Source organism: Bos indicus, chromosome 14 (genome assembly GCF_029378745.1).
Source record: "Bos indicus isolate NIAB-ARS_2022 breed Sahiwal x Tharparkar chromosome 14, NIAB-ARS_B.indTharparkar_mat_pri_1.0, whole genome shotgun sequence".
Taxonomy (NCBI): domain Eukaryota; kingdom Metazoa; phylum Chordata; class Mammalia; order Artiodactyla; family Bovidae; genus Bos; species Bos indicus.
In genome coordinates, this window is record NC_091773.1 from 1,333,000 (window position 1) to 1,360,987 (window position 27,988).

General features: G+C 62.8%; 1 protein-coding gene across 1 annotated transcript in view; it reads left to right on the forward strand.

Annotated features, from left to right (window-relative positions):
* ZC3H3 (zinc finger CCCH-type containing 3) overlaps nt 1–27,988 on the forward strand; it is a 63,628-nt gene that overhangs the window by 13,409 nt on the left and 22,231 nt on the right. Inside the window, exon 4 of the mRNA XM_019973392.2 lies at nt 12,418–12,571. Coding sequence (XP_019828951.2) covers nt 12,418–12,571 — 154 coding nt within the window. The remainder of the gene's footprint in view (nt 1–12,417; nt 12,572–27,988) is intronic.

Here is a 27,988-nt window from a genome sequence, read left to right on the forward strand (position 1 = left end):
TTTGTAAGAAAAGATTTCATCTGTCACAATAAACCGCAGTTTGGGTGTATTTGGGTTTAAATCCAGTCTTACTAGGTGCTTTTTCTTTGTTGTACCTGTTATGTATTTCTTTTCGTTTTTTTCTTCTTTTGGATGTATGTTTAAATTCCATTCTTTTCTCCGTTAGCTTATTGTATCTCCTTTTATTTTTCTTTCAGTAACATTGTACGTTTTTGAGTCTGTTACCAGGTCTTGGAAATTGCAGTCTGACCCTTCCCTGGACAGCATAAGAAGCTTAGAGCACCCTCCCCCTTTTTTCTTCTCTTCCATCAGACATGCTGGAACTACCGTGATTTTAATTCTCCATGTGTTTTAGACCGTAAAAAACGTCGTATATGGTCATCCTTGACCCAGACTCAGCTACGTATTTATTCTCCCATTTCTTTTCACTCCTTCCTTGCCTTCTGCGGAGAAACACCTCTTAAGATTTCCTGTGATGTTGCAGATGTGCTGGGGGCTGTTGCTCTCCGTGGATGGTTATCTGAAGTCTTCCTCTCTGGAGAGCGATTTTGCGTGGGAGCCTGTGGGGCTCCGGGGGAGACCTGGCTGTTGCCGGCTGGCCCTGCTCTCCTGCGGGGTCTGCTGTCGCCCTCTGGCTGCAGAGCTTTCTCCATCTCTGGTTTTCAGCAGGTGTATGACAGTGTGCTTCCCTTGCGTTTTATTTATCATGCTTAGGTGAATCGCCGCTTGATGGTTTTCATCAGTTTTGGTCTGGCTGAGAGCTGAGCGCCTCAGCACACACTCCTCTGGGCCGCCCAAGTGTGGCGAGGCCTCTGCTGGCACTTACCAGGGGAGGGTGGGGGTCTCTGCTCCACAGGGCCTGGGGGCTGGGCCAGTGGGGCTCAGGCTTCTGGGCAGCTTGCTCCTGTAGCTCATGTGGGGAGGAGCAGGACCTGGTGCCACGTGGACCCCAGCTCTGTGTGCCCGAGGCCCTGTCTCTTCCCGTGGGGTGGCGGAAGGGGTCCTGGGCAGGAGGCACTGCCGCCCCAGAGCTGGCGGGCGGTGGGCGCTGGTGTGCTTGCTTGGAGCCCCCAGGACTGTGCTGCTGCTACCCACCCCAGCCCTGTGCCCTCGTGGGGCCATATCAGCACAAATGGAGCCCGCTCAGGACAGGCCCCAAGCGCAGGCCTCCCCTGGGTCTGAGCTGAGACCCTCTGCTTCCCACGCTCTGGCATCCCACAGGTTACTCTCCCGCTGGAGGGACACGGGCTGAGGCCTCAGCTGTCCTGGGAAGGCGGGGCCCGGTATTCCTCTGCAGGGGGACTGTGCCTTTTCCGCTTTCAGAGCATCTGCGCAGACCACGTGACCCTGGGTGGGCGCCAGTGTCCTCGGGGCCCTCCGGTGCCACTTGAGCATCACCTGTGTGGCCCGGGCCCCTCAGTGTTCCCGGGAATCCTTCCGGTTCATAGGTTTGGTCCTAACGCATAGAATTGGTGGGATTTGCAAAGAAAGTCTGTAATTGCGCACAACGACTGCAAACCCATCAGTTCTGACCGTGAGACGCGCAGGTGCTTGTTGCTCTGCCTCCGTGTCTTCTCCCCGGCCTGGCCCCTGGCATCTCGCGCCCAGCAGTCCTCAGGAGTCTGCAGTCCCGCCACTGGCGGTCCTGGCGGTGTCAGGACAGGGTCCAGCTCTGGGCGGTGGCAGGTCCCTCCTGTGGGGTTGCATGCGTGGGAGTGAGCCGCTGTCCTCCCACCTCCTGTGCCCCCCCGGCAGCTGACCCTCAGGTACTGTGCTCGGACAGGCCCCGGGGGTTCTGGGCCAGAGTCTCTGGGGGCCTCTCCTCACCTGCTGCAGCTGTACAGGGGCCCCCCCAGGTGCGCTGAGGGAGCCAGCGTGCTCCTGGGCGTCCACGGGGTGGGGCTGGGCCGGCTCTGGTTTGTGGTATGCTCACTCCCTTCCCCTGCGTTGGTTTTGGGTGACGGGGGCCTGGGGGCATAGTGCTCCTCCTGGTGCTCCTGCCCGCCTGGCTGAGGAGAGTCTGAGAGTCTGGGGGCCCAGGGCCTGGGCCATCAGCCTGGCCCCAACCGCTCTTCCCTGGAGAGCCGCACGTCCAGCAGGGCCTCTGGAGGTCCAGACAGGGCCTCTGGGTGCCATGGGCCTGGGGCAGGGCGCAGCCCCCCGCACTTGCGGGTTGCTTGCTGTCCTCCTCCGGAGCGCGGCACTTTCTGAGCCAGTTCGGAGCTGTTTTCTCCTCACGGTGTGCCCCAGGCTGTGCAGACCCCCAGGCTCTGGCCGCTGTCCTCCTGACTGCCTTTGCGCATCGGCGGCGGCCTGTACGGAGCATGCTCTCCATGGCGCTGGGTGTGACAGTGGCCACTTTTCCAAGTGCTGGGCAAGGGTAGGCCTTGGTGGCTGGCAGCAAATGGCCTCGCCACCCAGCAGGGGGTGTCCTGTGAGGCAGTGCGTGCTCGGGGCGGTGCGGCTGAGCCCGTCTGTCCGGCCATCCCGCGGTGCGGGTGCCTTCAGAGCCGCTTGCTCCCTGCACACCAGCAGCGGCTCAGCTGCCTGGTCCTGATCGTTGCTGGCGGCGGAGGTCTGTGGGGTGGGCAGTAGGGCCTGTGGTGTCGAGGGAGAGACAGCGTACCTCACCGTGTGCAGGAGACGGAAGGCAGACCCTGGCCCTGCATGCAGACCCAAACTCCCGGCCCCGGCACTGCCATGGAGTCTGGGGAGGACGGCGGGAGGGTGGGGAGGAGCAGGCCGGGCCCACGGCTCCCAGCATGTCTGGGGTGAGCCTTGCTGAAGCCACGCTGTGCAGCGAGTCACCAGCACCACGTGTTCCCGTCTCTGCTCATCTGCACCCGTGTGGAGTCTGGAATGTTGGAATGGGGGCAGGCTCGCCCTCAGGACCTGCCCTCCTGAACTCGGGCACCCCGAGTGCCCCTGCAGAGTGTGGTGCTGGCGGGCGCTGTGACCTGGGCGTCAGCAGTGAGGGGCAGCCTTCCCTCCCTCCCGGCACCTTTGCCTCCTCTCTTCATCTGCCGAGTTTCTCTGGGCTCCAGACAGCAGGGCTGAGCCTCACGTCAGGTGGCGCCCTATTCTGGAGAGTCCATCAGCCTCAGGCAGACTGGCCTGGGGCGCCCACCACTCTGAGATTGGAAGGCCTCTGCCTGGCTGGCCCCCTCTCACCCCTCCTCCCCCCTTGCCAGCCACAGAGGCCCAAGGCCCTGTCTTCAGAGGTGTGTGGAGCTACAGCCGCCCCCAGCCTTACCCTGGCCCCAGCAGCCTGCTTTCTGCGGGTGGAGCCTGGGAGCTGTCCCTGAGCAGGGCTGCTGGGCCGGAGGACCCTGCAGGGGCCCAGGCCCAGGCTCCTCCCTGAGGGCTGAGAGCTGAGGGTGGGGGGCCTCTGGTCCCCTTCTTGGCCAGCCTGTGCTACCCTCCCACTGCCTCCACGGTTGGCAGGGCGGCACATGGCGGCGGGCCTCCTCTGGCCCGTGAGCCCCAGCGGCTCTGCTGCCTTCCTGCCTCCGCCACGGCGACCCGTCTCCAGCCTCTCGGCCGGGCAGGCTGGCTCCAGGGCTGAGTGAGGCCAGATCTGCTCTGCACCCAGGTGCCCTCAGGCCTGCTCGCTGCCCCTGGGCTGCAGCTCTGCCCCTCTGGCCACCGCATAGGACAGGTGAGTGGCCAGGAGAATCCGGGTAGCCTGGCACTTGTGAGGGCACATGTGGTTTTCTCTCCGTGGTCACTGCTTTTTATAGCGAGGTTATTTCCAGGCTCTCTCAGAAGTGTCTGTCTCTGGCCCCAACTCTGAGGAAGCTGGGCTGGGCGCCCGAGGGGCCAGGCTGTGGCCAGGAGGAGCACTGTCCTTGCGCGGGCCACCGGCTCTGGGTCATGTAGTGGGACTGGGGTTCCTGGGGACGACTGAAGCCCAGTGTGTGTCACATATCTAGGGGCACACCCCATGTCTGCTGGGCACCCCCCCCCCCCCCCCCGCCGTGGGTGAGGATGGGGTCTTGAGGGTGAGGAGGGTGGAGGCGGACACATTGATTGGCGCCTGTCCCGTGGCGCTGCGGTTAGTGTCTGGGCCAGCCCCGTGGGGAGGGCAGGCGTGTTCTGCACTGCTTCCCCCATCGCTCATGCTTGGAATGTGGGCCTCTGTCCACCTGGGACTGGTGGGCACTTTCCTGCCACCAGAAACCTCAGCAGAAACTGCCAAGGTAGGGTGGGCCGTCACCTCCCAGGATCGGCTTTGTCCCCTCAGCTGACCTGGCTTGTTGGGGGCCCTGGTGCTGTCAGTGGGGTGTGGACAAGGCCCCTCCACTCCTTTGGTGGACCTGGGAGCCCCTGTTGCTCCCTAGGGCTCTGGCCTTCTGGGGTCTCAGCCTGGTAGGGGGCGGATTCCCCCCCAGGCCATCTCCCTGTCCTCCTGGCTTGCCTGGGCCAAGCTCCCAAATGGACGGACACAGGCGTGAGAAAGGACCACCGTCCTGTGAGGATGGAGACCATGTGCTCACAGACCCAGTGTGGGGCCAGGTGTTGGCCAGCCCCTGGTCCCCTGGGCAGTCAGGCCTTGGACCTCCGCACGCAGGCGTGTCAGCCCAGCACAGCCTGGTTCAGCCCGGGCGGGGGCCGCCTGGTCTCCACTGGGGGGAGCCCAGCCATGTCTGAACCCTGCCCTCCGCCCGCTCGGGCCTGGCCCTGTCTCTGGGGGAGTGGAGGGAGGGTGGGCTGTCTGCCTGGCCTGGATCCTGCCTTCCCTGCCTTTGCTTGGGGCTCCCGGCTTTGGGGTGTGGCCGTCTCTTGCACCTGTGGGCCCTGCTCCCTGAGTTTGCCCCTGCCCCGGATCCCCAGCCACACGCCATGCTGTCTCTTCCGCCTTCTGGGGCACGCCTCCCTGGGATGTACTCGGGCTCCCTGTCCCCTGTGCCCAGGGCCTGCAGGTGGGGCGGGGGCTAGGAGGTGCTCCCTTCCCCTCCTCCATCCTTTAGAGTGACACCTAAAGGGGTGGGAGACCCACCACCTGTAATGTACAGCGACTGTCAGGGAGCAGACTACCCCCATTTCACACAGATGGGGCGGTGTCATCGTGCGATCGATGGCTCGTGCACGATAATTACAGGAACTGGCGGCTTGTGTTGCTTGAGTGAGTTTGAGAAGAGTAGGGTCTCAATCTTCCCTCTAATAGGGCCCTGACAGTCCTGGCGCTGTGCGTCTCTGGCTGACGGTGTCGTCATTAAACACCAGGTAACGTGAGACGGCGGCGCGCAGGGCCGGGCGGCGACAGGGCTGTCTGTCACCTCCCCGCTGCCCACGCTCCTCTGGTGCCGACAGCCGCCAGGTGACGTGCGGCCCAGTCATGCTGTCGCTGTGACTTGGTGATGGTAGTTGTTCACCAAGGCTGGTCCCTGGAGCAGAAGACAGGAAGCCTCTCAGGGCAAGACCCAGGCCCGCCTCTCCCCTCTCACAGGCAGGCGTCCCTCCCCCTTGCTGACGTGTGCCCGCGGCCTGCGTGTGAGTGAGCACGTGTGTGAGCGAGCACATGTCCACGCGTCCACCCCTCTCCCCAGGGCCCCCTGTGCCTGCGTGTGAGCAAGCGCGTGTGTGAGCGACCACGTGTCCACGCATCCACCCCTCTCCCCAGGGTCCCCTGTGCAGACTCTGGTCTGGAAGGCAGGGGTGGGTCCTCTGCATGTCAGAGTCTGGCAAAGCCTCTCCGCAGGCTGCCCGAGCCGTTCCTGGGGCCTGCAGGAGGGCTGGCCCTGGGGGCAGAGCTGGGTGCCATGGGAGCCAGGAGGGGCCTCGGCGGCCCCGTCCCCACCTCCCGCCCCGCCCCAGTGTGGCCGCCTGTGGGGACGCGGCCAAGCCGCTGACTGTGGCAGGGCTTGTCCGTTTGAAGTGCCGGCAGCCATCAGGCACAGGAAAAGTGGAGTGATTTATTAGACTCATAAAAATTCATACTTTGCGATCCCCGTCATCCCTCGTTTGAAGCTTGTTAGAGCGCGGGGGGCTGCGGTCCCTGGCAGCTCCCACTGAGCGAGCGCGGGGGCGGGGCGTCTGCCTCCTCCAGGAGAAGGCCCTCGCCGTCGCGGTTTGTCTTGAGGCCTTGCCTGTCCTGTGGTGGGCGCAGGAGGGCCAGGCCCGGTCACCACACACACCCTGCACCTGCAGGTTCTGGGCTGGGACCGGCTGCGGCCGCTGCCTGCAGGGCACTGAGTGCAGTGGGCCCAGGGTGGCGCCACGTGAGCGCTTTCCCGGGGAGGAGTGAGACACAGGTCTGGGGGCGCAGGGAGCCTGCAGGGCGAGGTGGAGATCTGGGGTGCCGGGGAGGTGTGGTGCAGGGGCAGGTTGCAGTGTGTTTCTGGCTGTCTTTATGGGTTGGAGCTGTGTGTCTTCTAGGCTGATGTCAGAGAGTTGAGCTCCTCTTTTGTCCATCCTGAGAGACTCCTACGCAGAGGCCCCTGGGCCTGGTGCCAGACGGGCCCAGCCTGGGTCCCTTCCTGCGGGGCAATGGGCCGGTCATTTTCCTTCCCTTTCCTTCCCTCGTCCTTAGGGCTGACGTACCTGGCGGCTCTGCTGCACGGTGGGCACTGTGGATCCTCTGTGGAGGGGGTGGAGGGAAGAGGGTCCGCACTTCTCTTGACAAGGCACCCCCTGAGCTGGCCAGGGCCAGCCTTCCCTGGGTCTTCCCCTGAGAACTGCTGTCTGGGCGGGGTGAGGGGCCCAGCCTCCTGCCATGACGCCTGCTTCCGTCCGCCTCTGCAGGCAGCATCTCGCCAGCTCTGCTTTAGGTCCCAGCCCTTCCGCAGGGTGCGTGGGGCCAGTGTGGGAGCTGCCCTGCCCCTGGCATCTGCTGGGAGCACCCCTCTGGGAGCACTTCTGGGCACGCAGCCGTCCCCCTGCTTCCTGCAGGCGGTGGAGCTTCTCCTGGTGGCCCTTGGGGACTGTGCGCCCCTCCTCAGTCCTCCTGATGCTGTTGTGGTTTCACCGTCTCCAGGACCATAGGCGTCACCAACAGAACAGCTCAGACAGGCTGATGTTCAGACAAGGTGGTGTACAGAGACGACAGGCCCGTCGTTGGCAGTCTGGCGGCCTCTTTTCTGCTGACTAGGTGTGAGCCTTCCACCAGCCTTGAGGCAGCACAGGGCGGGCCCAACTCTCTGCCTGCCTGCAGCCCTCCCTGCTTCCCACTGTCCCAGGGGCCATGGCCATGCCATCCCCTCTGTCTAGAGCCCCCTGGCCAGCGGTGTCATTGTGGGCGCACTCCCTGAGCTCCCTGCCTTGTGATTCCTAAGCAGGCAGTTAGCTGGAGGGGCCTATTCTCGTGGAGGCTGGGGGTGGTCTGGGGGGCACCCTAGGAAGAGGCATCATAGGGGATCCCTCTTGGGAACTGTGGGCTTGAAAACTCTTTCTTTCAGATCTCAGAACCCAGGAGGAGTGGGTTTGGGTGCTCAGAAGCTGCTTCGGCTGTTGCTGCCCGCGGCCCCAGTCAGGTGGAGACATCCCCCGATGTGGGGGCCTTAAGCAGCCTTGGGGAGCGGGGTGCAGTGCAGGCTGCTGGTTAGGCGACCAGCCAGTGGGACCCACATTACTGGTAGCGGAGGACAGCTCCCGGGGCTCCTGAAAGCCTGAGCTGTGACGTGGCCTCTCGTCTGTCTTAACGCGGAGTTGGGGGTGTGAGGAAGTGTCGGGGCAGCTGCTGAGGAAGAGCAGGTTCGGTGACGGGGGGGCTTTGAGTCACAGGACTTGGCACGGGACACCCAGGCTGGCAGGAGGCTCACCCCACAGCCCGCCCGCTCGCTTCCCAGCGGCCACGCTGCAAGACCCTGGGAGGCCAGGCGCTCGACTGACCCCACCCACTCTGTTCGCTGGTGGGGCCTGGGGCCCCCTTCAGGAGCAGAGCTTGGTTTCTGGGGTGCCTGACAGGCGGATGGAGTTCTCGGTCCTCAGGCTGTGCCCTGCCCAGGCGCCTCGTGCGTCTGGTTCTGGCGAATCCCCCGGCTGGCCGCCAGGCGGTGGCTGTGGCCCAGCTGTCCTGTTCTGCACCCCGCCGGGCGGGAGGGCTGGAGGCAGCCGTGCTCCCGGGCTCGGCCTTCCCCGGTGGCGCTGAGCTGTCCCCTCGCTCTGCTGGCCTCAGGGGCGGGGTGGCACCCTTGGAGCGCATGGGAAGCCCAGCGTGATTGTCTGCTGTCTCGGGTCTCCTCCTCGGCCTGTTGCTCAGTCTGCCCACTCCAGAGGCCCCAGTGCCCGTGTGGACCTGGAAGCTTGTGCACGATGGGCCACGGGGTCCGCGGCCCAGTCAGGGCGAGTCTGGGGACAGGCCTCTAGGCCACGCTCCTCAAGGTCCCAGATCAGCCTTGCCGCCCCCGCCCCGCCTTTCCTGACGGCGCCCACCCTGCCTCGTCGGGATGTCCGGAGCTGACTGGCCAGTGGGCTGTCGGGGGCTCCTCCCGTCGCCTCCTGCTCCCGTCAGCAGCCCCAGGCAGCCTCTACTCAGAGGAGCTCCGGTTCCAGCTCCTCTTCAGTCGTTAAACAGTCGTGAAATCAGCTCGTTTCCTCCTAGTTCTCGCCCTTTGAAGTTCCATAAAAACCTGAACTCCCTCTCAACCCTAGTCCGCAGCGACAGAGCGAGGGCCTGCCCTCCGTCCAGTGGCTCTGCTGTCTGTGGTGCTCGTTGAGGTGGGGTGGGGGCCGGGGTCAGCCAGAGGCCGGGCTGCTGCAGACGGTGCTGCCGGACGGCCACCGTGAGGGCTGGTGCTCCCCCGCTCCCAGACGGCCGGGCCCCGCGGCTGGCCTCCCTGGCAGCAATCCCCCGCCACCCCAGCCGCGAGCTGGGCGCGCAGGGCCAGAGCCCAGCTGATGGATGGGCTCATACCCATTCAGATATGATGCCAGCAGTTTTTTTGTAGTTTGTCTTCCACTGCGGTAGTAAAGTTTTTAATTAGGGAAGCTAATGAGATCGATTAGTCATTAGAAGTGACCTCTGCACAGCGGGGCGGAGAGGGCTGTGTGTGTGGGCCTGATAACGCGGCGCCCGGGCGTCGTTGGCAATAAAGGCGCGAAGGGTTTGATTTGAGTGAAATGTGCCACGGGGAATACATCATGCGGAGAAAAAAATTACAGCCCTGGGAGTCTGTAATGAAGGGAATTAAACCAACATCGTATCTAAATAACATGATTATCTACACAGACCTCAGCCAGCCAGGAGGAAGGGGAGAGCCTGCTGCTTGGCAGGGCTGTGCTGGGCTGGGCTCAGGCGGCCCTGCCTGCGTGAGGAGCGTGCTGCCTCCTGGAGACCACACCCGCCGCTCCGCCTGCACACAGGCTTCAGGGCTACCGGGCCTCCCACCCCAGCTTCTGGCCCCCGTGTGCCGTGTGCGGTCTTAGGAGCCCCCAGTCCTACCACCCCTAGGACGAGGGTGGCACGCCACCTGTGTGTCCACCTTGCTGAGCTCGTGCCCTGGACAGGGGCGCCCTGGACGGTCCTCTCTGGGGCGCGTCCACCCCTAGGCCCATGCTGCCCGTGAGAGAGTGGGAGGATCTGCAGGGCCAGGCAGGGGCCGCAGCACACTGTGGAGGCGGGGCATGCTGCCTGTGGAAGAGCAGGGGGATCTTCAAGGCCAGGCAGGGGGCCGCAGCACACTGTGGGGGTCCCATGCTGCCCATGGGAGAGCGGGAGGATCTGCAGTGCCAGGCAGGGGCCGCAGCACACTGTGGAGGCGGGGCATGCTGCCTGTGGAAGAGCAGGGGGATCTTCAAGGCCAGGCAGGGGGCCGCAGCACACTGTGGGGGTCCTGTGCTGCCATGGAAGAGCAGGAGGATCTGCAGGGCCAGGCCAGGGGCCACAGCACACTGTGGGGGCGGGGCATGCTGCCTGTGGAAGAGCAGGGGGATCTTCAAGGCCAGGCAGGGGGCCGCAGCACACTGTGGGGGTCCTGTGCTGCCCATGGGAGAGCGGAAGGGTCTGCAGGGCCAGGCTGTGCTCTGTGCTCACTCTCCCCCTGCCTCTTAGATCTGGAGGGCGGAGGTGTGACAGGGAAGATGTCTGGAGAGTGACAATGAGTCTAAGAGGGAGGGTCTACTTTATTAGTTTGTGTATTTTTGGAAGTGGTAACGGGGCACCAATAAGGAAAATGCAGTAAATTGATGATGAAGTTGCTCTCACAGTAGGGCTGCATTGTGAAGAGATGTGAATATCAGTGCTCTTTGTAGGGGGGAGTTAGGGCCAGGCCCAGAGGCTGTGTCTCAAGAGGCACTTTGCAGAATGTGGAGTCCAGTCCCTTGGGCTTTGGGGACTGGGGGCTTCCTGAAGGAGGTGGCGCCTGGTGGAGCAGGGAGGGGATGGGAGAAGGGGGCGTGCATCTGGGTGAGGGGGCGGAGCATGGGATGGAAGCAGCCAGGCTGGGGCGGGGGCCTGCTCACTGCCCAGTGCCCCTTCCCACCCCACACAGCCATGCCCCGGGCCACAGAGCAGGGCACCCCTGGGTTCTGCGGTGTGTGTCACAGCCCCGGCTGGTGGGTGGTGGCTGCTGTAGGGGTCAGAATGGGGCAGAGAGTGGGCGGCCCCGCTGGAGGGGACAGGCAGGGGTCTGTCCAGGTGCAGAGTCTCTGTAAGCAGGGAGCTGGGGTGGGTTTGGAGGCCATGAGGTCAGCGTGGGGCTTGGTGATAACTTAGAGGAATTCTCACGTTCCTGAGCTCATAGTTGGAACAAGCTATTATTGATTTTCGTTGGTCTCTCCTTGCTTGTAAGACCTTGAAAATTCAATTCAACAAACATTTATTTATTGATGCCCAGGTTATGCTGGGCTGTGTGTGGTGTGGGGCTGCCCGAGGCTGCAGACCCGCCCGCTCGGTCACTTTCCAGGACCGGGCCCCCAGGTGAGCCTGTACTTTTGCTGAGCTCCCCTCGTTCTCTTGTGAACCCTCCTGAGCTTCCGCCCTTGCGAGGAGACAGACAGATGGAGACAGGTCGGGTGGGGTGCTGGCCCAGCCTTGCCCCGACTTCTGTGGACCCCCTTGGTGGGCAGTGGTTGTGGGTCCCTGCCATCAGTCCGGGGAGCAGAGGCGTCCCCCGCTCTCAGTATTCCCTGGGCCTTGGGGCCCACACCTAACCTGACCCGGCTGGGTGCTTGGAACCTGCACTTTCCTCTGTTGTGGAGGCTGCTAGGAGGGCCTGGAATCCGTCCGAGCCGCGTCCTGGCCGTCTCACGTGGGAAGGCGGGGCCCTTCCAGCATCTGGACAGGGAGGCACAGTGCCCGTTCCAGTGGCCATGCAGGTGCGGTCACTTCGCTGGGTGGGCTGGTCCTGACTGCCCCCGGGCAAGCCCTCACCCCACCACCTGCCGGGCCGGGTGGGCCTGGAGAGGAGGTCCAGGCCGAGGTGCTGATTGCTGACAGGGGAGGGCCTGGCTGTGGCTTGGTGGGCTGTTGTGTTCCCAGTTCTGAGAGATGGTTTTTAGGTAGTGTTACCGTCACCATTTTCAGAGCAGTAACTGCTTCCTGTGGGGTTTGCAGGTGCTGGGAAGATGTGTCCTTGGCCCAGGGGAGCAGGTTCGGGTCAGGACGCACTGGTTTGTGCCGCTGGACAGTGGGGTGGCTGGGCACCGCCGGGACTGGCGTAAAGCAGCAAGGCACGTGGGGCCCTGTGGGGCCGCCCCCTCTCCTGGGCCATGCCGGGCCCAGGCAGCCTTCAGCTGAGGGGTAGCTGATCCTTGCCCTTCCTTGTGCCGGATTTCTGGTGATGAGACCAGTGCATTTTCCTGGCCACCCCCCATGTGTCCATCCCCCCTGGCTGTGCTGCCCAGAAGCTGCCCGCTGCAGGGGTGGTGGTTGTGGCCCCCTTCTAGGCAGAGCCCTGGGCTGCGGGCAGGCATGTGGAAGTGGGCCCCAGGAGAGGCGCCCTTGGGAGCCTGGGCCTGAGCAGCCTGGCCTGAGGGCCTGGGTGCTAGCTGGGCCACGAGGGGTGGGAGCGCTGTGTTAGCTTTAATTATCTGGGCAGTTAGAGCTATGCGTTACGAAAGGCGGGCAATTAGATGCGTTCCTTGAAGCCATGGAGAAATTGCTGGCTATCAAGTTGAGGGAACTGGGACAAAACAGATCCCTGTTAATTGCATGAAACCTTCAGCAAGGAGGAAAGCTATGGTGTATATCACTCTGCAAAACGTTATAGAAACGGAAGTGATTAAGGACATAAATCTGCGTGGATGCAGGGGGCGGGTGAGGGTGGCCAGAGAGGGAGGTGAGCGCCTTGTACCCCAGCCTCCGCGGCCCACCTGCGGCCCCTCCTCAGTGTCCACGGGAGTTGGGCCTGCCCTGCCGCCGGCTCTGGCTGCAGGAGCTGCTGGGCTCCCCAGAGCGGGGCGGATGTGGGCAGGGCTGATGGAGCAGCGGGCAGCTCCCCCGCCTCCCCTGACCCCTGTGTCTGGGTCTCCCTGCAGCCTCCAGCCTGCATGGCCAGCGGCCCCCTCCCACCAGCAAAGTGATCAGGACGCGCTACCGCATCGTCAAGAAGACTCCGACCTCGCCTCTTAGCACCACCCCCGGCCCCCCAGCCCCGCCCTCCTGGCGGGCGCGGCGGCTCTCCCTGTCCAGGTAAGAGGCCTGCGCCTGGTGGGCTCCAGAGGGCGGGGCAGGCCGGAGGGCCTCAGGGCCCGAGCGCACCACCGCAAGTGCTTGGTCTGTAGTTGTTGACAGGGGAATGCGCTAATTTTTTTACCCAGCAATTTCTGCACAAGTCATGTAGCCAACCCATGTGTGCCACACACTTGTGCAGACTCACGCTCCCTGTCCTGTTATCAGCAAGCCGCTGGAGCTGCTCTGGGAGCAGCTACGGCCCGGACCGTTGAGGCCACACCACACTGGGTGTCCCTCAGGGAGAAGCTTCTAGTGAGAGAGGCTGGGCCAGCTCTCTGTCCTATGGCGATCGTCAGGGGCGGGAGGCGAGGCTGCAGCCCGCTCCACCTGCCAGCCCCAGGGGCCTCCTGCTCTCGAGGGCTATGGCCTGGCTCCGGGCGGCCTCTGGCTGAGGGCGTGTGCAAGCTGAGCGGCCGTGGGAGAGGAGCTGGGGACCTGCTGGCCCGTGGTAGGTGTGCCAGGAGGTCAGCCTGCCCAGGCGGTCAGCAGTGCCCACCACCCTCCTCCCTCCCGCTAGGCCACACGAAACTTGGCCCTGCTGCTGACTTTTCTGGAGGCGATAGCTGGAAGTATATTTTAAATTAATTTTACTGCACTTTTTGTAATATTTTTGTTTTAAATAGATTTATAAGCATCTTGGGGGCTATTTCTACAAATTTATGAAGATAATTTTCACTCTCTCGATAAGGTTAAATTTACACCTGCTATTTCCATATTAATTCACAGTGCTAAGTGGGTCTAATTTTCTTCCGTTCTCCTATCTGGTGAGCATGGCCTTTCCTAATGCAATTTCCCCCTCACTAAATCACTGTGATCGGGAGTCATGATCGAGCTAAATTAACTTAAATTAATTTACTTAATAAGAGCCCCAGATCATCATGAATGAGGTTCAGATTTATTGATTCCTGCTCCTGCCTCCCCCTCCTGCAGTCGGCGTCCGGCTGCCTCGGCAGCCCAGGCCTGGCCCCGCCTCTGCTGGGGCTGCGTGACCTTTGTCAGGAGGCGCCAACGGGCCTCTCCTCCTGGCTCCTGGGGCCACCGGAGCCCAGGTGTGGATCCAGCTGGGCCAGTATTGAGTGCTGAGTGTGCCAGGCTGTGATGAGGTCACTGATCAGAAATGAGCGCCAGGCTTAAGGGGCAGAGGTCCTGAGTGGGGAGGTGGCTAGGTGCGCCCCCGAGGCAGCTGCCGCCTTGGTTTCAGCTAAGTGTCCAGCCCCTCAAGCGGAGGATGGCCCGGTCAGCAGCAGGGCCTGGGCTGTGCCTCCCCTTCAGCTCGGGACCGGCGGGGCTGCTGCATGGGCAGGTGGTGGCGTCCACACTTGGGTTGGGTGCACAGCAAGGCTGCTGGGACAGGCCCACCCAGCCTGGCCGCCAGCCCCTCTCGGCCGCTGCCTGCCTCAAGCTCCGTGTCCCTGTGACAGTGGTCCAGGCCCGGTGGGGAGGCTGGGGGCCTGGTGTGGAGGCTGGGTCGCCGCCCAGGAGCCCTGCCAGGTGCCTGCGTTGCCAGCCCCGCAGCCCTGGCCATGCTCGGTGGCTGCAGCTGCTCTAGCTCTCAGCAGCCCAGTGCGGAGGTGCGGCCAAGGCACGTGTTAGCTGAGGGCCGGTGTGGAGCCTGCTCGGGGGCTGCCTCCCTGAAGGCCTGTCTGACCCTCGCCAGGTGCCTGGGAGGCCCCCGAATGTGGTCTGGGGGTGGGGGAGCTGAGTGGCCGGGAGGCCCGGGAAGTGTGGCTGCCAGTGGGTGGGTTCTTGTGCCCAAGGTCACCTGTGCCCTGGCGGGGCCTCCTCCTCGGCAGAGTTGCGGCCTGCCACTGCCCGGCCCGACGTCAGCTGCTCACGCCCGGCTCAGCTTGTCAAGGCAGCAGGATGAGCCTGTCCGCGGAGCCGGCGGCTACCTTGATGCCTGCCCACGCTGCTCCTTCTGTCCCTCAGCGTTGGGGCTGCCTCTGTGTGGCTGGCAGGCGGTGTAGAGGCCCCAGGGCCCGCTGGCCTTGACCCTGACCTCTGTCCCGCTGGCCTTGACCTTGACCTCTGTCCCGCAGCGGCAGCTTCCCCAGCTCTCCCTGGCAGAAGGAAGAGTTGTGCTGGCGACTGGGCTGAGGCCAGGATGGGCTCCTGGCTGCTGAGTGACCACAAAGCACGGCTGTCCACCAGGTGCCAGGCTGAGCCCAGGGACCAAGGGCTTTTCTTGGGCTCCTGATTGGTGCCCCAGGGAGAGAGGACACCAGTGGTGGGCTGGCTGGCAGGCCCTGCCATCCTGAGGTCTCAGGAGGGCACATGGCCTCCAAACGCTGCAGCCTGCTCTCACCCCACCCGCTCATCCTTGGGGGGCAGCAGCCCCTCTGCCCGACCCCTGCCCTGCGGGAGCCAGCAGGATGGGTGTTCCCAGGCCTGGCTTCTGGTGTCCGGGAAGTGACAGAGATGGCAGGATCCTTGGCTTCTGCCCCCCAGAGGCCCGTGAGCCTCACTGTGGCCTGACCCACGTGCCAGCGTGGCCACACTGTTAGCGCTGTCCCGTGCGCCAGGGCGCACGTCTGCCTCACGAGGTGGCTTTGTATTTTGCCCCCTGATTTAGATGGAAACCTGCCTACTCTGAGCCCCCGGTCAGTTTTGGCCTCACGTGTTGGGGGCTGAGGCCCACTTGGTAGCCCACATTCGCAGCAGGAGGCTGGGGTCCCTGCCCAGCCCCGTTGTCTGCTCTGGAGGTGGAGGAGGTTCTGGTGCTGCTGTGGTGAGGCTCTGACTCCAGAAACACCCGAGAGGAAAGTCCGCTGGAAGTAGGGCCGTTAGCCCATCAGGTCCGTCTGCCGGTCAGCCCTCATCCCATTGGGGCAGATGGAAGGTGGGAAGCCCCTGGACACACTCTCCCCCGACCCAGACACCGCCCACCAGGCTCCGTAGACATGTGTCCGTCATCCCATAGAAAGCCCCTGGCTGCCCTGGTCAGGAGAGTGTGCGGAGGCCTGAGCAGGCGGGACACAGTGGCGTCTGCCCCTCCTGGGAACAACGCCGGCCCGAGTTACCCTCGGCGCTATTCTGTGCTGCTGTCTAGGCCGGCAGACGCCCCACGTGGGGGCCATGGCGACAGGCCCTGCGGGCCCAGGCTGGTGCTCGCTCCAGAGGGGCTCACGGAGTGCGCCCTGGAGCTGAGGTTCACGCTGAGAGAGGGCTTAATTTTTGTATTCTAAGATGTGTGGATTTGCCATGCCCTCGCTGGCTTCCAGCAAGTTCATGAGTCTGAACTGAAGCTCGGGTGTGACTTATGTCCCCAAACGGCCTGTCACTTGTTTTCTCTCCGAATTCATCTGATGGGAAAGTGCGGAATAAACAGAAGCCGCTGTGCTTAAGCAGCCGCGTCTGCAGGCCGCGCTGGCCCGACTACAAATGGTGCTGTCACCGGGCCTGCCGCCCGCCGTGCTGCGCTCTTTTATTTTATTTTTGTGTCTGTGCCGTAAATCTTAAGTAATCTCAGATGGTTGACGAGGTTTGGGCTGTGACTTTGAAGGCTCTAACGCGCTTCTCCAAAGTGACACTCGTCGTCGTGAGGATGGGGAGCCACAGTCCCCTCACCCGCCCTTCAGGTGGCCCCCTCGCCCCACCCAGCCTCCCCCGACCTGCTTTACCAGGGTGCTGGGTGGCCCGGGCTGCTGCAAGCAAACGCTGCATGCAGGGCGGCTCACACAGATGTTTACTGCTCGGTCTGGAGCTGGACGTCTGAGGTCAGGGAGCCGGCCAGGGCCACCCCTCCTCCTGTGGCACACGGCCGCCTGCCTGCTGTGTCCTCGCCTGTGAGGGAGACAGGAGCTCAGGCCTCACAAGGACACTAATCCTGTCACGGGCCTGCCCTGATGACCTCGCCTCACTCTCGTGCGTGCGTGTGTGCTAGGTCGCCTCAGTCATGGCTGACTCCGACCCCATGGCTGTAGCCCACCAGGCTCCTCTGTCCTCGAGATGCTCCAGGCAAGAACACTGGAGTGGGTCGCTGCACCCTCCTCCAGGGGATCTTCCCAACCCAGGGATCGACCCAGGTCTCCCGCATTTCAGGCTTTACTGTCTGAGCCGCCAGGGAAGCCCCATCTCACCCTCATCACCCCCCAAACGCCCCGTCTCCAAACAGTGTCACACTGGGGCTAGGGCTTCAACATGGGAGTTTGGGGGGGACGCAGCCTTGAGTCAGAGCAGGGGTGTCCTCTGAGGGCAGTGAGACTAGGGCCCCCCCAGCCCCCGACCCTGCCCTGAAGGGTATGTGGCACTTGGAGGAGGTCAGGGGGCACCCCTGGGGGAGCAGTGCCCCCCCCCCGCCCCGAGCCCTACCCCGACTCCAGGGGGCCATCCTGGGGGTGCGCAGAGGCCCTCCCAGCTCAGCCCCGGTGGGGTTCACAGGGTGCCCTGGGCTGGGCAGCAGGGACCCTCCCACCGAGGGTACCCACAGGCAGCTGTCCTGTGCCGGGCAAGTTCTCTGGTCAGAAGTCAACAGAGAGTGAAGCGGACGCTACCGTGGGGCGAGTGCCAGGAAGCACTGAGACTCATCCAGGCTGACGGAGGTCGTGGGCCCAGAGAAGGCTTCTCTGGGCAGGGGCCGTGGGGTCGGTGAGGGCCACATGGCGGGGACTCTTCCCAGGGCAGGGATGTAGCCCCGGGTGTCTGCTCAGAGGGCAGTGGCCGCGGGAGGTGCTGGGGGTGGGATCGGCCTGCTGCTGCACCTGCGGGGGCTGCAGCTCTCCTCCAGGTGGCCCCCTCCCCAGGAGACTACTGTGTGCAGCCCTGGGTCACACACGGGGTGCCTTGTGCTGTGGTCCTGGGGGTGCCCGCCTGCCCTGGGGCAGAGCCTGGCTCCACCCAGCTGTGCCTCTGGCTGCCCTGCTGCCAGTGAGCGGCCTTTCGGACAGCGGAGGAGGGCCCTGGGCAGGGCGCCACTCAGGCAGCTCCCGAAGGGGCTCTGAAGGGGCCGTGGGGGTGGAATGCAGTGTGAACTGGTCCTGCTACAAAGGCACATGTCCGTTTCACGCAGGAGAATGATGGGGCGGGGGCGGGGCTGCTGGCTCCGTGGGCAGCGGGCCGTCGAGGCGGTCCTGGTTCCATGTCAGAGGCATGCTCTGCCCCCTCACCTGGTGTGTGAGACGCCAGGTAAGAGCACTTCCTCAGGGCGTTTGAGTGGGACAGGAGGGGCCCCCACACTCTTCAGGGCCTGCCGCGGCCCCCTCAGGCTGCTCCCTCTGGAGACAGGCCTTCCACTTGGGCCGGAGATCGCGGGTGTTTGCACGTGACCCTTGGCTGAGCGTTTTCTCTCCTGGATCGTCAGTGCCGCAGCTCAGGCCTGGCCAAGCAGAGCAGGCACAGGGTCCAGTCCCCAGGCAGGTGGCTCTGGTGATACCTTGCCTCCCCTGGGTCTCTGGAAGAAGAGCCAATCCGTGTCTTTCTCTCGTCCACTCAGTCCCCAGGTGCTCGTGGAGGCCTGCCCTGTGTCAGGCCCCTGCTTGTCTGGAAGCTGTGGCCCAGTGGCGGACAGACTGTGTTGGGCCCCCCCGGGCCCCCCCGGGCGTGACTGCCACCGAGGTCTCTGCCAGGCCTGCCTCTGCTGAGTGGAGGGGGCCAGGCACAGCTCTGAGACTCACTGTCGGGCTGCAGCCCTGCTCTGTGGCTTGTGCTCTGAGTGGCCGCTTTATGTCAGCATGTTGGGGACAGTACCCTGTTGTGGCTGACTCCCCGTCCACCCCAGGGGAGCTGTGAGCCAGGGGCTGCCGGGGAGAGGGGTGTGTCAGGAGGCAGGGAGGGGCTGGGCCAGTGGGCAGGGCAGGGCGGCGGCAGTTGCCGTGGGCTCCTGGTCTCACTTGGTCCCTTTCCTAGTCGGTTTCTAGCACGTGGTGTTTTGGATAACTTTATTCTCACCTACACAGAGGCACAGAAGAGTTGCAATAATGGTGCGTGGAACCACAGTGTGTTCTTTGCCTGGGCACCCCGATTCTGTGCACCCCGCTCCATCTGCTGCGCCGTCCCCTCTGCTCCTCTGTGGGGACGTGAGCCTGGGCGCCCTTGACCAGGGCTCCAGAGACAACACCATGCACGAGGAGACGCAGCTCGCCCTTCGGCAGGAGCCCTATAGGTCCCTCGGGGTGTTGGTTGTGCCCGGCCGTGTGAGCGGCCTGTCCCTGCTGGGCCTCCTGCCCCGGGGGTCCTGCAGGGAGCTGCCGCCCCTCCTCCCCACCACCCTGTATGTCCTCCTCGCGTGCACTCGAGGTCCTCACTTGACAGACTGTGAGCTGTTACCGTTTGCTCCGTTCTAACCGTCCATTTGCTGCCGCTCTGGTCTGTGGAGGCCCCTCTGGGCTGCCCCGGCTCCCTCCACATGGCACCGCCCCTCACTGAGCCTACTTCACCCACACAGCAGAAGCTTCCAGGCTCACCTGGGACTTTCTCTCTGCAGGCCTGACTCCTGGGAGCCCAGTAGCTCCTGGCGGTTCTCAGCCGTGGGGGGTCTCTCAACAGTGCTGACGGGTGATGGGAGCGTGTCGAGGGGTCTGGGCAGGGGTGTGCTTCCTTCTCGCAGGCCTTCCTGGGTTCTCATCACGGCGTGCTCTCAACGTGTGTGGCTCTCTGGTGCTTTAACCTGCAGTCTCCTGGTCACCAGGGGCGTTGGACACTTAGGCACAGATGCTGGAGGCTCTTCCTGTCCCCTGTGTCTTTCGTGCTCATGGCCCGTGTCCGTTTTTAATGGCTGGTTTGTCTTCTGCTCCTGAGCCACGGGACCCATCCACTTGTGTAGGGCTCTGTGTCCAGCTTTTCCCACCTTGGAGCCTGGGGTGGGTCCACCAGGGCTCTCGGCCCGCTGGGGGCTTGTTCCACCAGCCTTGGCCCCCGTTCAGCGTGAGGTCGCATACCCCTCCCCAGGGGCTCTTGCCTGGCCTGGCGGCGCTCTGCGGCATTGCCTGCTTCTCTCAGCGCCTTTGTACTGGAGCCTGGCCTCCGCCCTCGCCACAGACGGCTGTGTGCTCTGAGAACAGACTCCCCTGCGCCCGCGGGAGCCGCTGAGAGCACGCGAGGTGGGATTTGAAGAGAGAGGAAAGAAATCAGAGCAGGAAGTTCAGCCTGCAGGTGACGGCAGGGGCGCGGAGGGGTTGCGAGACCAGAGCTCTTGGTGCTGAGCTTTGGAGGGGTTGGGGTGCCTTCTCTGGGCCTTCTTGGGGACTTGGTGGGACTGGCAGGGGTCAGGGCGGGCCCTGGGGTGACCCCATCCCCTCCTCTCCTGCCTCCCACCCGCCTGCCTCCCTGCATGATGCTGAAGCAGGTCTCCTCTGGCAGGTTTTTTAGGATTTTATTTTATGAGAACAGGCGGTTACGGCTCCCTGAGTGCTGTAAAAGTTAATGTGATGGCCTCCCCGTGCCTGTGCTCATTTTTATAATTTTTTATTTTATGAAACAGGACAGAGAGCTTAGTGACTTATTACTATTCATTTCGTTTCAATGCAGTAAATATTGATTCAGTTGGGGGTTTTCAATTTAAACCGCTTGGCGATTATATAAAATATTACTGGCCTCTGAAATTATGCTTACCGATCCCTTTGGCTGCTCATTAAGGAAGGAGTGCAGTTGTGGGTCCCTTTGCCTCCATCATTCTAATAGATGGTCTGAGGTGCGTTTCTGCACGGGAGGTGCCACGGAAACTGCTGGCGGGGGCCTGACAGCAAGGATGCAACTCTTAATTTGGAAGTCGCTTCAGAGCGAGCCTAGGTGGTTTACTCATTGCTTTGAGTCTAGCAGGCCTTTCGGCTGTCAGCAGCCCTGAGGCCTGAAGCCTGCCTGCCTCCTTGGTCGGATTTGGGAGGGCCTGGGGCCTTGGCTCCTCGCCCCCTTGGTAGTTTCGGGGAGGTGAGGGAGGCCAGCCTTGCCAGGCCACAGCTGCCCCTGTGTGCACAGGGGCTGGGGCACCTTGGGGTGCCCGCTCTCCCTCCAGAACCTGCTCCAGAGGGGCCTTGCTTGGCCTTGTTAGAGCCCAGTCTCTGGCTGGCAGGCCAGGCCTGGGACACAGGACCCTCAGGGGCCCAGGACGGCCGCCGTCTTCCCTCTTCTGTCCACGCTCTGTCAGCGTGCCACCCTGGGTGGGCTGGCACGTGGAGCCCCCGCCCAGGGCTGCCCTGGCTTCAGACCAGCTGGTCATCTGGGCCCGGTCTGTCTCCATCCTCCCCAGCATAGGCAGCTCCAGGGTGGGCTGTGTGAGGTCGGGGGCAACGGCCAGCACTGCCGGGGCCCAGCACCGAGGAGAGGATGTGCTCGGCGGGGCCACCGGTGCCACGCAGCCCCTGGGCAGGGGCGAAGCTGGGCCGTCCTCCTTGGCCAGCTCTGGGCAGACACTGACGGGCGTGCAGGCGCCTGTGTGGGGCTCCGTCCAAGCCTCTGGTCCACCCTCCTCGGCGTCCACACAGCGCTGTGACAGTCGTCCCTGAGGCAGCTCCGTGCCCCCTTCCTCCTTGGCTGTGGGGCTCCTGGTGTGGGCCCGGGTCACGGGCATTGTCGCCACAGTGTTTGTGGCTAGACTTCATGACAGATGGCACCTGGGTTCCATCTGTGGACAGTGTGGGAAGTGGCACACACCGGACTCCCCTTTTCTGCATCTCAGACTGGAGCTGCTGGCACACGGCGCTGGGCCCTTCCCTCTCCAGGCCTACCGCGAGCTGGCCAGGAGCCCGTGGGCCAGGGTGTCTCCCTGGGCCAGTGTCCCTGAGGCCATGCCAGTTGGCAGGAGCTGCCGTGGAGGGCTGGTCGGGCATGGCAGTCCCTGGGGTGGCCCGTGTTCTGCCCCCCACCCAGGCTCTGCCACAGGCCCCTGTGGGACGGTCTCTGCCATCTGCAGCCCCCCGGTTGCCCGCCTGCCCTGCTGGTCTCTCGTCTGTGTGTGACTCACGGGCCCTCTAGTCTTTGGCCTTCTTTCTTCAGTCTCTGTCCTGCTTTTCTGTCGCTGCCTCCTCACGTCGGTGGCTTTCTCGCTTTCTGTCCCTTTTCTCCATGCACGGTCATGTGCACCCCTCCCTCTGTCCTGCCCCCTGGCACCTTGGCTGCGTGCGGGTGCCCGGAGCAGGGAGGCGAGGAGGCTGCCCACGTTCCTGGCCCCTCTGCAGTGACTCTCGAGCCTCCCTTGCACAGCCTGGTGGGGCAGCGCTGCCCCAGGCCACTCTCGTTCTTGCCGCACACGAACCCCCCGCCTGGCCCCCACCCCGCGTGGATCCAGGCCATCCACAGCGCACTGCGTCTCGATTGTGCCCACCCACCCCCCACCGCGTGGACCCAGGCCGTCCACAGCGCACTGCGTCTCGATTGTGCCCACCCACCCCCCACCGCGTGGACCCAGGCCATCCACAGCACACTGCGTCTCGATTGTGCCCACCCACCCCCCACCGCGTGGACCCAGGCCATTCACAGCGCACTGCGTCTCAATCACGGACGTGCAGCTGGTGTCTCTGCTTTTCGGGAGCTGGCTCAAGCGTCCAGGGCCTGCCCGGCAGCCTTCAGACCAGCATTAGAAAAGAGTCAGGCAGGTGACGCGTCACCCAGGCCAGCCCTGCAGGGCCCCGTGTGACTGGCCACTGTGTGGCCGCCCCACGTGCTTGGCGACACACCTCACGGAGACACTGGTGCACAGGCCAGAGTGCTTCAGAGTAAACCTAGAGGGAGCCCCTGCGTCCGCCCGAGGGAAGCTTTGCTCTGCAGGCAGCGGGACTGTCAGGACGCTGGCAGGGTCCCTCGAGACCCTCCCCGTGGAGCCCTGCGGGGCTTCCCTAGCTGTGCCCAGGCCCCAGCCACACCTTGCACCAGGCCCTTGTGTGTCTGTGTTGGTGCCCCCAGGGGTCCCTGGGGATGAGGAGCAGGGAAGCTGAAAATACTGCTCCTGACAGCAAGAAATAAAATGTCCTTGTCACCCAGCGGTTCCTGGGTGCCTTACACAATCAAACATCGTTTTAAACACCACTTTTATCTTGGTTTTAGAGGTGGTAGTAAAGTAGTGTTCAGATAATCAATACCACATTTAACTCTTTGCATATATCAACCTCCAGCTTGGTCGTACCCCAAAACACAGTTCCCCTCTCAGGGCCGGGCCAGGGCCTCTGGAGATGGGTGAGGGAAGGCGCTGTTCTAGGGGTTCCCCTGAACAAGAAAATGGGCTCCCTGCGTTGGCTGTGGGGTGTGGGGGCTCACCGTGCTGCGGACCATGCCCTAAAGGCCCTGCTGGGCCTCAGGCCACCTGGCTCCTACCTGTCCCCAAGGTCCCACGTGTGGCTCTCAGGCGCTCTGGGCAGGCACCTCCCAGTGGGCACAGGCACCCTCGGGTGGGCTGCGCACGTGCTCCCCCTGCCAGAGCTCCAGTTAACCTCCCTCTCCCCTCCTGTGCTTACCCGCCCCCACCACCATGTGCCCTGCGGGTCCTCAGAGGGGGGTCTTTGGTAACCCCTCAGCCACCCCTTGCCATTTAGGGCTCCACCCAGCATCTGCTGAGCCAGACACCCATCAGCGCTTGCTCCAGGTGGGAGGGGCTGAGGGTGCAGAGTCTCTGTGTGTTGGGACAGGTCCAGCGACTGCTGCCCTCCCCCACCCACCCGCGGTCCCTGCAGGAGGGTCCCTGACCCCAGCTGCTGCGAGCCTGATGGGCAGCCTGCCTCCTGGAGTCAGGGCAGCCGGCGAGCGAGCCGGTTTCTTTTTCTCTGACTTTCCTCGAAGTCAGCAAGGTTTCTGTGGCTGCCCCGCCCACTCCCCAGAGTAAGGAGCCCCGGTTTAATTTGCGGTTAGATGTCTGTTAAGATTGCGTCCACTTCCCAAGTCAGCACTTAATTGGCAAGGCGCTTGATTTAACAGCGTGGGAGCCTCCACCGGAAAAATGGCTTGAATAAATCACCGCCTGACGCCAGAAAATAGATATAATCTCAGCATTAACTACATTAATAGTAGCAGGAGCCGAATTAAGAAAGCCATAAAGCATAGGCGGGGGAGCATAAATTATGGCCGGGGCTCTGTCCCTCGGCAGAGCTCCTCTGGGGGTGGGGCGGGGCGGGGGGTGTGGCTGCTCCCGGCCCCGCCCGCCTGCCTGGTAGGGGCCCGGTGGGCGTGTCTGGGGCGGGGTTTGCTTTGGGGCGCGGCCTGCCGGCTGCAGCGCCCCACCTTGCTGGGCTCGGGTCCTGGAAGGGTGGGCTTCGCCCCCCTACCCTCCAGGGCTCCCCACAGCCCGCCCCTCGCCCTAGTGGGGGTCGTGGGGGCCGAGTGCTTTGCACCTGGACGGTCATCCGCCGTTAGGTGCCCCAGGTGCTGGCAAGGACTCTGCCGTGTGAGACCCTGCGCGGACTGCACTGCCGCCACCTCCCGCTCCCGCAGAAGGCTTCGCCCAGGGTTCTGCCTCCCCGGGAAGCCTTCCGGAGGCCTCCCGGGGCTGGGGCTGGCGGTGGAGGTGGATGCGGCCTGAACCGCAGCCTCCTCGGGTGATGGATACTGGACTGTAGCCGCGAGGCCGGTCTCCCCGACGGCTGCCCTAGTCTGCACTTGTGCCGCAGCAGAGGGCTGTCCTGCTCGGCGGCGGCCTTCTGTCCGCCTCGCTGAGGTTGGCCCGTCCAGGTCGGGCCTCGGCCCCTGGGCTGTAGGGAGAGTCGGGGGCGCACCTTCTGCCGCGCTGGTGTGCGTCTTCTGTCCTTCCAGGTGTTAGCTGCCCCTGCCAGAAACTTTGCCTGTGCTCTAGAAGAGATTGCGATCCAGTGTTCATTCAGACTTTGGTGGGTTTTCCTTGCTGCCACACCACGTGGCCTGTGGGATCACAGTTCCCCCAGCAGGAACACCCGCCACGGTGGTGAAAGAGCCAGACCGCTAGACCCACCAGGGAACTCCTTTAATGTCAATTGTGTTCATGCTCTTTGTTAAGTTCAGCGTCTTTTTTGTGCACTGTTCATTTGCCTCTAGCCTGTTTCTTATGGGTTTTCAGGAATCTAAATATTTGGGGGTGGGGCACCCTTTTGGCAGACTACACATTTTTCCTCAATTTCTGTTTTGCCTTTTGTTTGTGAGGATTTTTAATGGAACTTTTACGTTTTCTGTGTTCTTAGATCTGTCGGTCTCTTAAGACTTGGTATAACACACTGATTTGCTTAGAACCGCTCTCCTTGTCCCGTGATTCATGAGCTCGGTTATTCTCTTCTGGTGCTGCACTTTCTAGTTTTACAGTTAAAACTGTAATCTACCTGGAATTTATTTGGAGACTTGGTGTGAGATTAAAGGTCAAATTTAATTTTGTTTAACGCTTATCTGGTTGTTTTTGGAACATTTATTAAACATTCAGGCTTTTTCCCATTCTTTAAAAATGTCACCTTTATTATATAAAATCTTGTTCCTGAACTTGGTCTTCTGAACAGACCTTCAATTTCCGTAGCCAAAACGTGTGGTTTGTTTGTGTTTTCAGTGGTCAGTTCTGTGGATTTTTATCTTGTGTACCTACCACAGGGTGTGCCCATTACCTACCCCCTGACGTTACCTACCCCCTTCAGGGTGCTCCCCCCACGCGTCCCCACCTACCCTGTGGTCCCTCTCCTATGTCTGGAAAAACTCTGTCTCAAAACTCTTGAACTTCATATAAGTAGGTTCGTATAATAGGTGCTGTTTTGTGTAATTCCTTTTGCTTACCATTTGTTATCCAAACAGACTCATAGACTGAAGTCTGAATCCCAGTGTGGCTTTTTGGAGGTGAGAGGTGATTAAGGCTGAATGAGGTCATTAGGGTGGGGCCCTCATCTGATAGAATTGGTGTCTTTATTTGAGGAGGAAGAGATGACAGGGCCTGCTCTCCAGTCACCCTGGGGAGAGGCCTTGTGAGCGCCTGGAGGCCCTCTGCAGGCGCCTTGATCCGGGCTGCCGGCCTCCAGGACTGTGGGGAGAAGGGATGATCTACAGCAGCCCGAGCCAGCGTGTCCTGCTCCTCTACAGGCGCCTTGATCTGGGCTGCCGGCCTCCGGGACTGTGGGGAGACAGGGTGATCTACAGCAGCCTGAGCCAGCTTGTCCTGCTCCTCTGCAGGCACCTTGATCCGGGCTGCCGGCCTCCAGGACTGTGGGGAGACGGGGTGATCTACAGCAGCCTCAGCCAGCTTGTCCTGCTCCTCCCCAGGTGTGCCCACGCTGCTCTTGCTGTGCCCTTAGTGGTCGTCTGGGGGCTACTTGTCTCCGCTGCTCTGTCCTGTGGGGCATGCTGCCGAGTGACGAGGGGTGCCCCCTCTCCCCACCATGGAGCTGGAGCCTTGGTGGGCAGGCAGATGCCAGGCGGCGGGTAGCTGGGGAGGAGGCTGCACACACGAGGCAGTGTGCAGTGCCCTGTGCAGTCTTTCACCCACATTTGTCTTAGTGGGTCTTTTATTGATTTGCTAGCACTCTTTACATATTACGGCTACATTCCTGTGTCAGCGGTCTTCTCACAGTGCGGCGCTTGCCATCAGCGCTGTCTGGTTCATCAGTCTTCTTTTATGAGTGTCCTGTTTGAGAAATATTTGCCAAGGTCACATTTTCTTCTAGAAGCTTGGCTATTTCAGTGTTAATATTATATTAAGTCTGTGATCCCTTATAAGTTAACTTTTACTTGTGGTCTGAGGTGGGGGGTCAAGATTCCTTGGTCTCCTTACAGCAAAACGTTTACTGAGCCTACCCCCACCCCACCCCTAGAAGTGCAGAGCCAGAGTCTGTGCTCTTGCTGGGCTGTGTGTCCTTACCACCCCTGCCTGTTTGGCCTGTGTATTCCTCAGGTCAGCCATAGGAACACTGGCTCAGTTTTGGCCTTTCCCAGTGGACACCTGCCACAGCATTGCCTGCAGTGCTTGTTCAGCTTTTCCTGGTGGTCTAGCTGGTCCCACTGGTGGCCTGGCGGCTTCGATGGGCGTGCTTCACTTGTAGTCGGCTCCCTGCTCACCCTCTGACCCGCAGGAGCTTTTATGCTGAGCTCAGGGGCTTGTCCCTGGGGTCTGCACACCCACCACGGCTTCTCCCGGGAGCTGTGCTGTGCTCACACGATTCTGAGAGGAGCCCTCCTGCTGGGGCCTATGGGGCGGGTCGCCTGCCCCCCCCATCTCCCCTCTTCCCGAGTATCTTTAGGTAGCCATGACATGAGGGTCCCTGATGGCCGGGGCTTGTGGCGTCTGGGGGTGTTGTGATGTTTCCACTATGTCACGTGTCCCTGGCTTGGGCCGCCCTCCAGTGTCTCTCAGCTCGGCCATGTCCAGGTACTGGGGCCCCTTCATGACATGCATGCAAGCGTGAGTGTCCTAGGGCTCCCCAGAGGGGCACGGGCAACTGGTGTGAGATCCAGAGGTGAAGAGGGGCTGCAGCTGCAGGGACAGGGAGGCTCGAGCGAGGCGGACAGTGGCCCTAGGTCCTAGGGCCGGTGACGGGCCTGCGTGGTGGCAGGGGGAACTGGAGAGACAGCGTGGGGTCCAGGGCCAGTGCCCTCCCACTCTGCGCGGGGCTCAGCGAGGGACAGGCTATGAGTGGAGTCCTGGGAAGGGCCGGCTCTAGTGTGCGGAGAGCCGAGTGCCGGCCAGCAGCGCTTCCAAGGAGGGTGAGGGCAGAGACCCCAAGCGAGATCACCAGGCAGGATGTGATGCGAGGCCTTGCGAAGGCGTGCAGCCCTCTGCTGCCAGAGGCCAGGCAGCCAGGCTTTTGATCGGGGCCTCGGCGAGACCTGTCCTGCCGAGAGGACAGCAACTGGCGGCAGCTGCCGGGCTCTTGGGGGTGTGGTAGTGGGGTGCACTCTGGGTTGGTCCCCACGCCCCTGGTGATGGGGTTTGAGCCACAGACACCAGGGCACAGAGGAGGGGTTGTGGTGAGGGGGCTGTGTGGGCAGCGGGGCTGACGGGCAGGCCCACAGTGGAGGAGGGAGCCCCAGGAGGTGCCCCCCGGGGTGTTCTCTAGGAGCCAGTGAGCCAGGTGGGGCCTCGACTTCCTGAGTTCCTCCCAGAGGACTCGGGGCGCAGGTTCTGCTACCCCAGCTTCCTTCCCTCCCCTCTTGCCCGTGTTGGGAGAGGACAGGGATGGGCGGACTGGACTTCACATGCACAGCGGGCTGGAGCTGGGGTGTTGGTGGGCCAGAGAGAGAGAAGGATGCCCGGAGCGAGGGGCGGTGGAGGGGTGGCAGTGGAGGGGCGGCTGCGGCGGGGCCAGGCCCTCCCCACCCTCGCCAGTGTCAGGCCCAGGGCCTGAGCGACAGCCCAGCCTGTAGGATGACACTGGGGAGCAAGGATCGGGGCAGCTGAGCTGGCCGACCCTGGACCCCGGGCCTGTGCCCAGCACGCTGAGCTCTGCACTCGGAGGGGGCCACTAAGGCCCAGTGATACCTGCTTTTTGTAGCTAACACGCAAAACACCAATGTCTT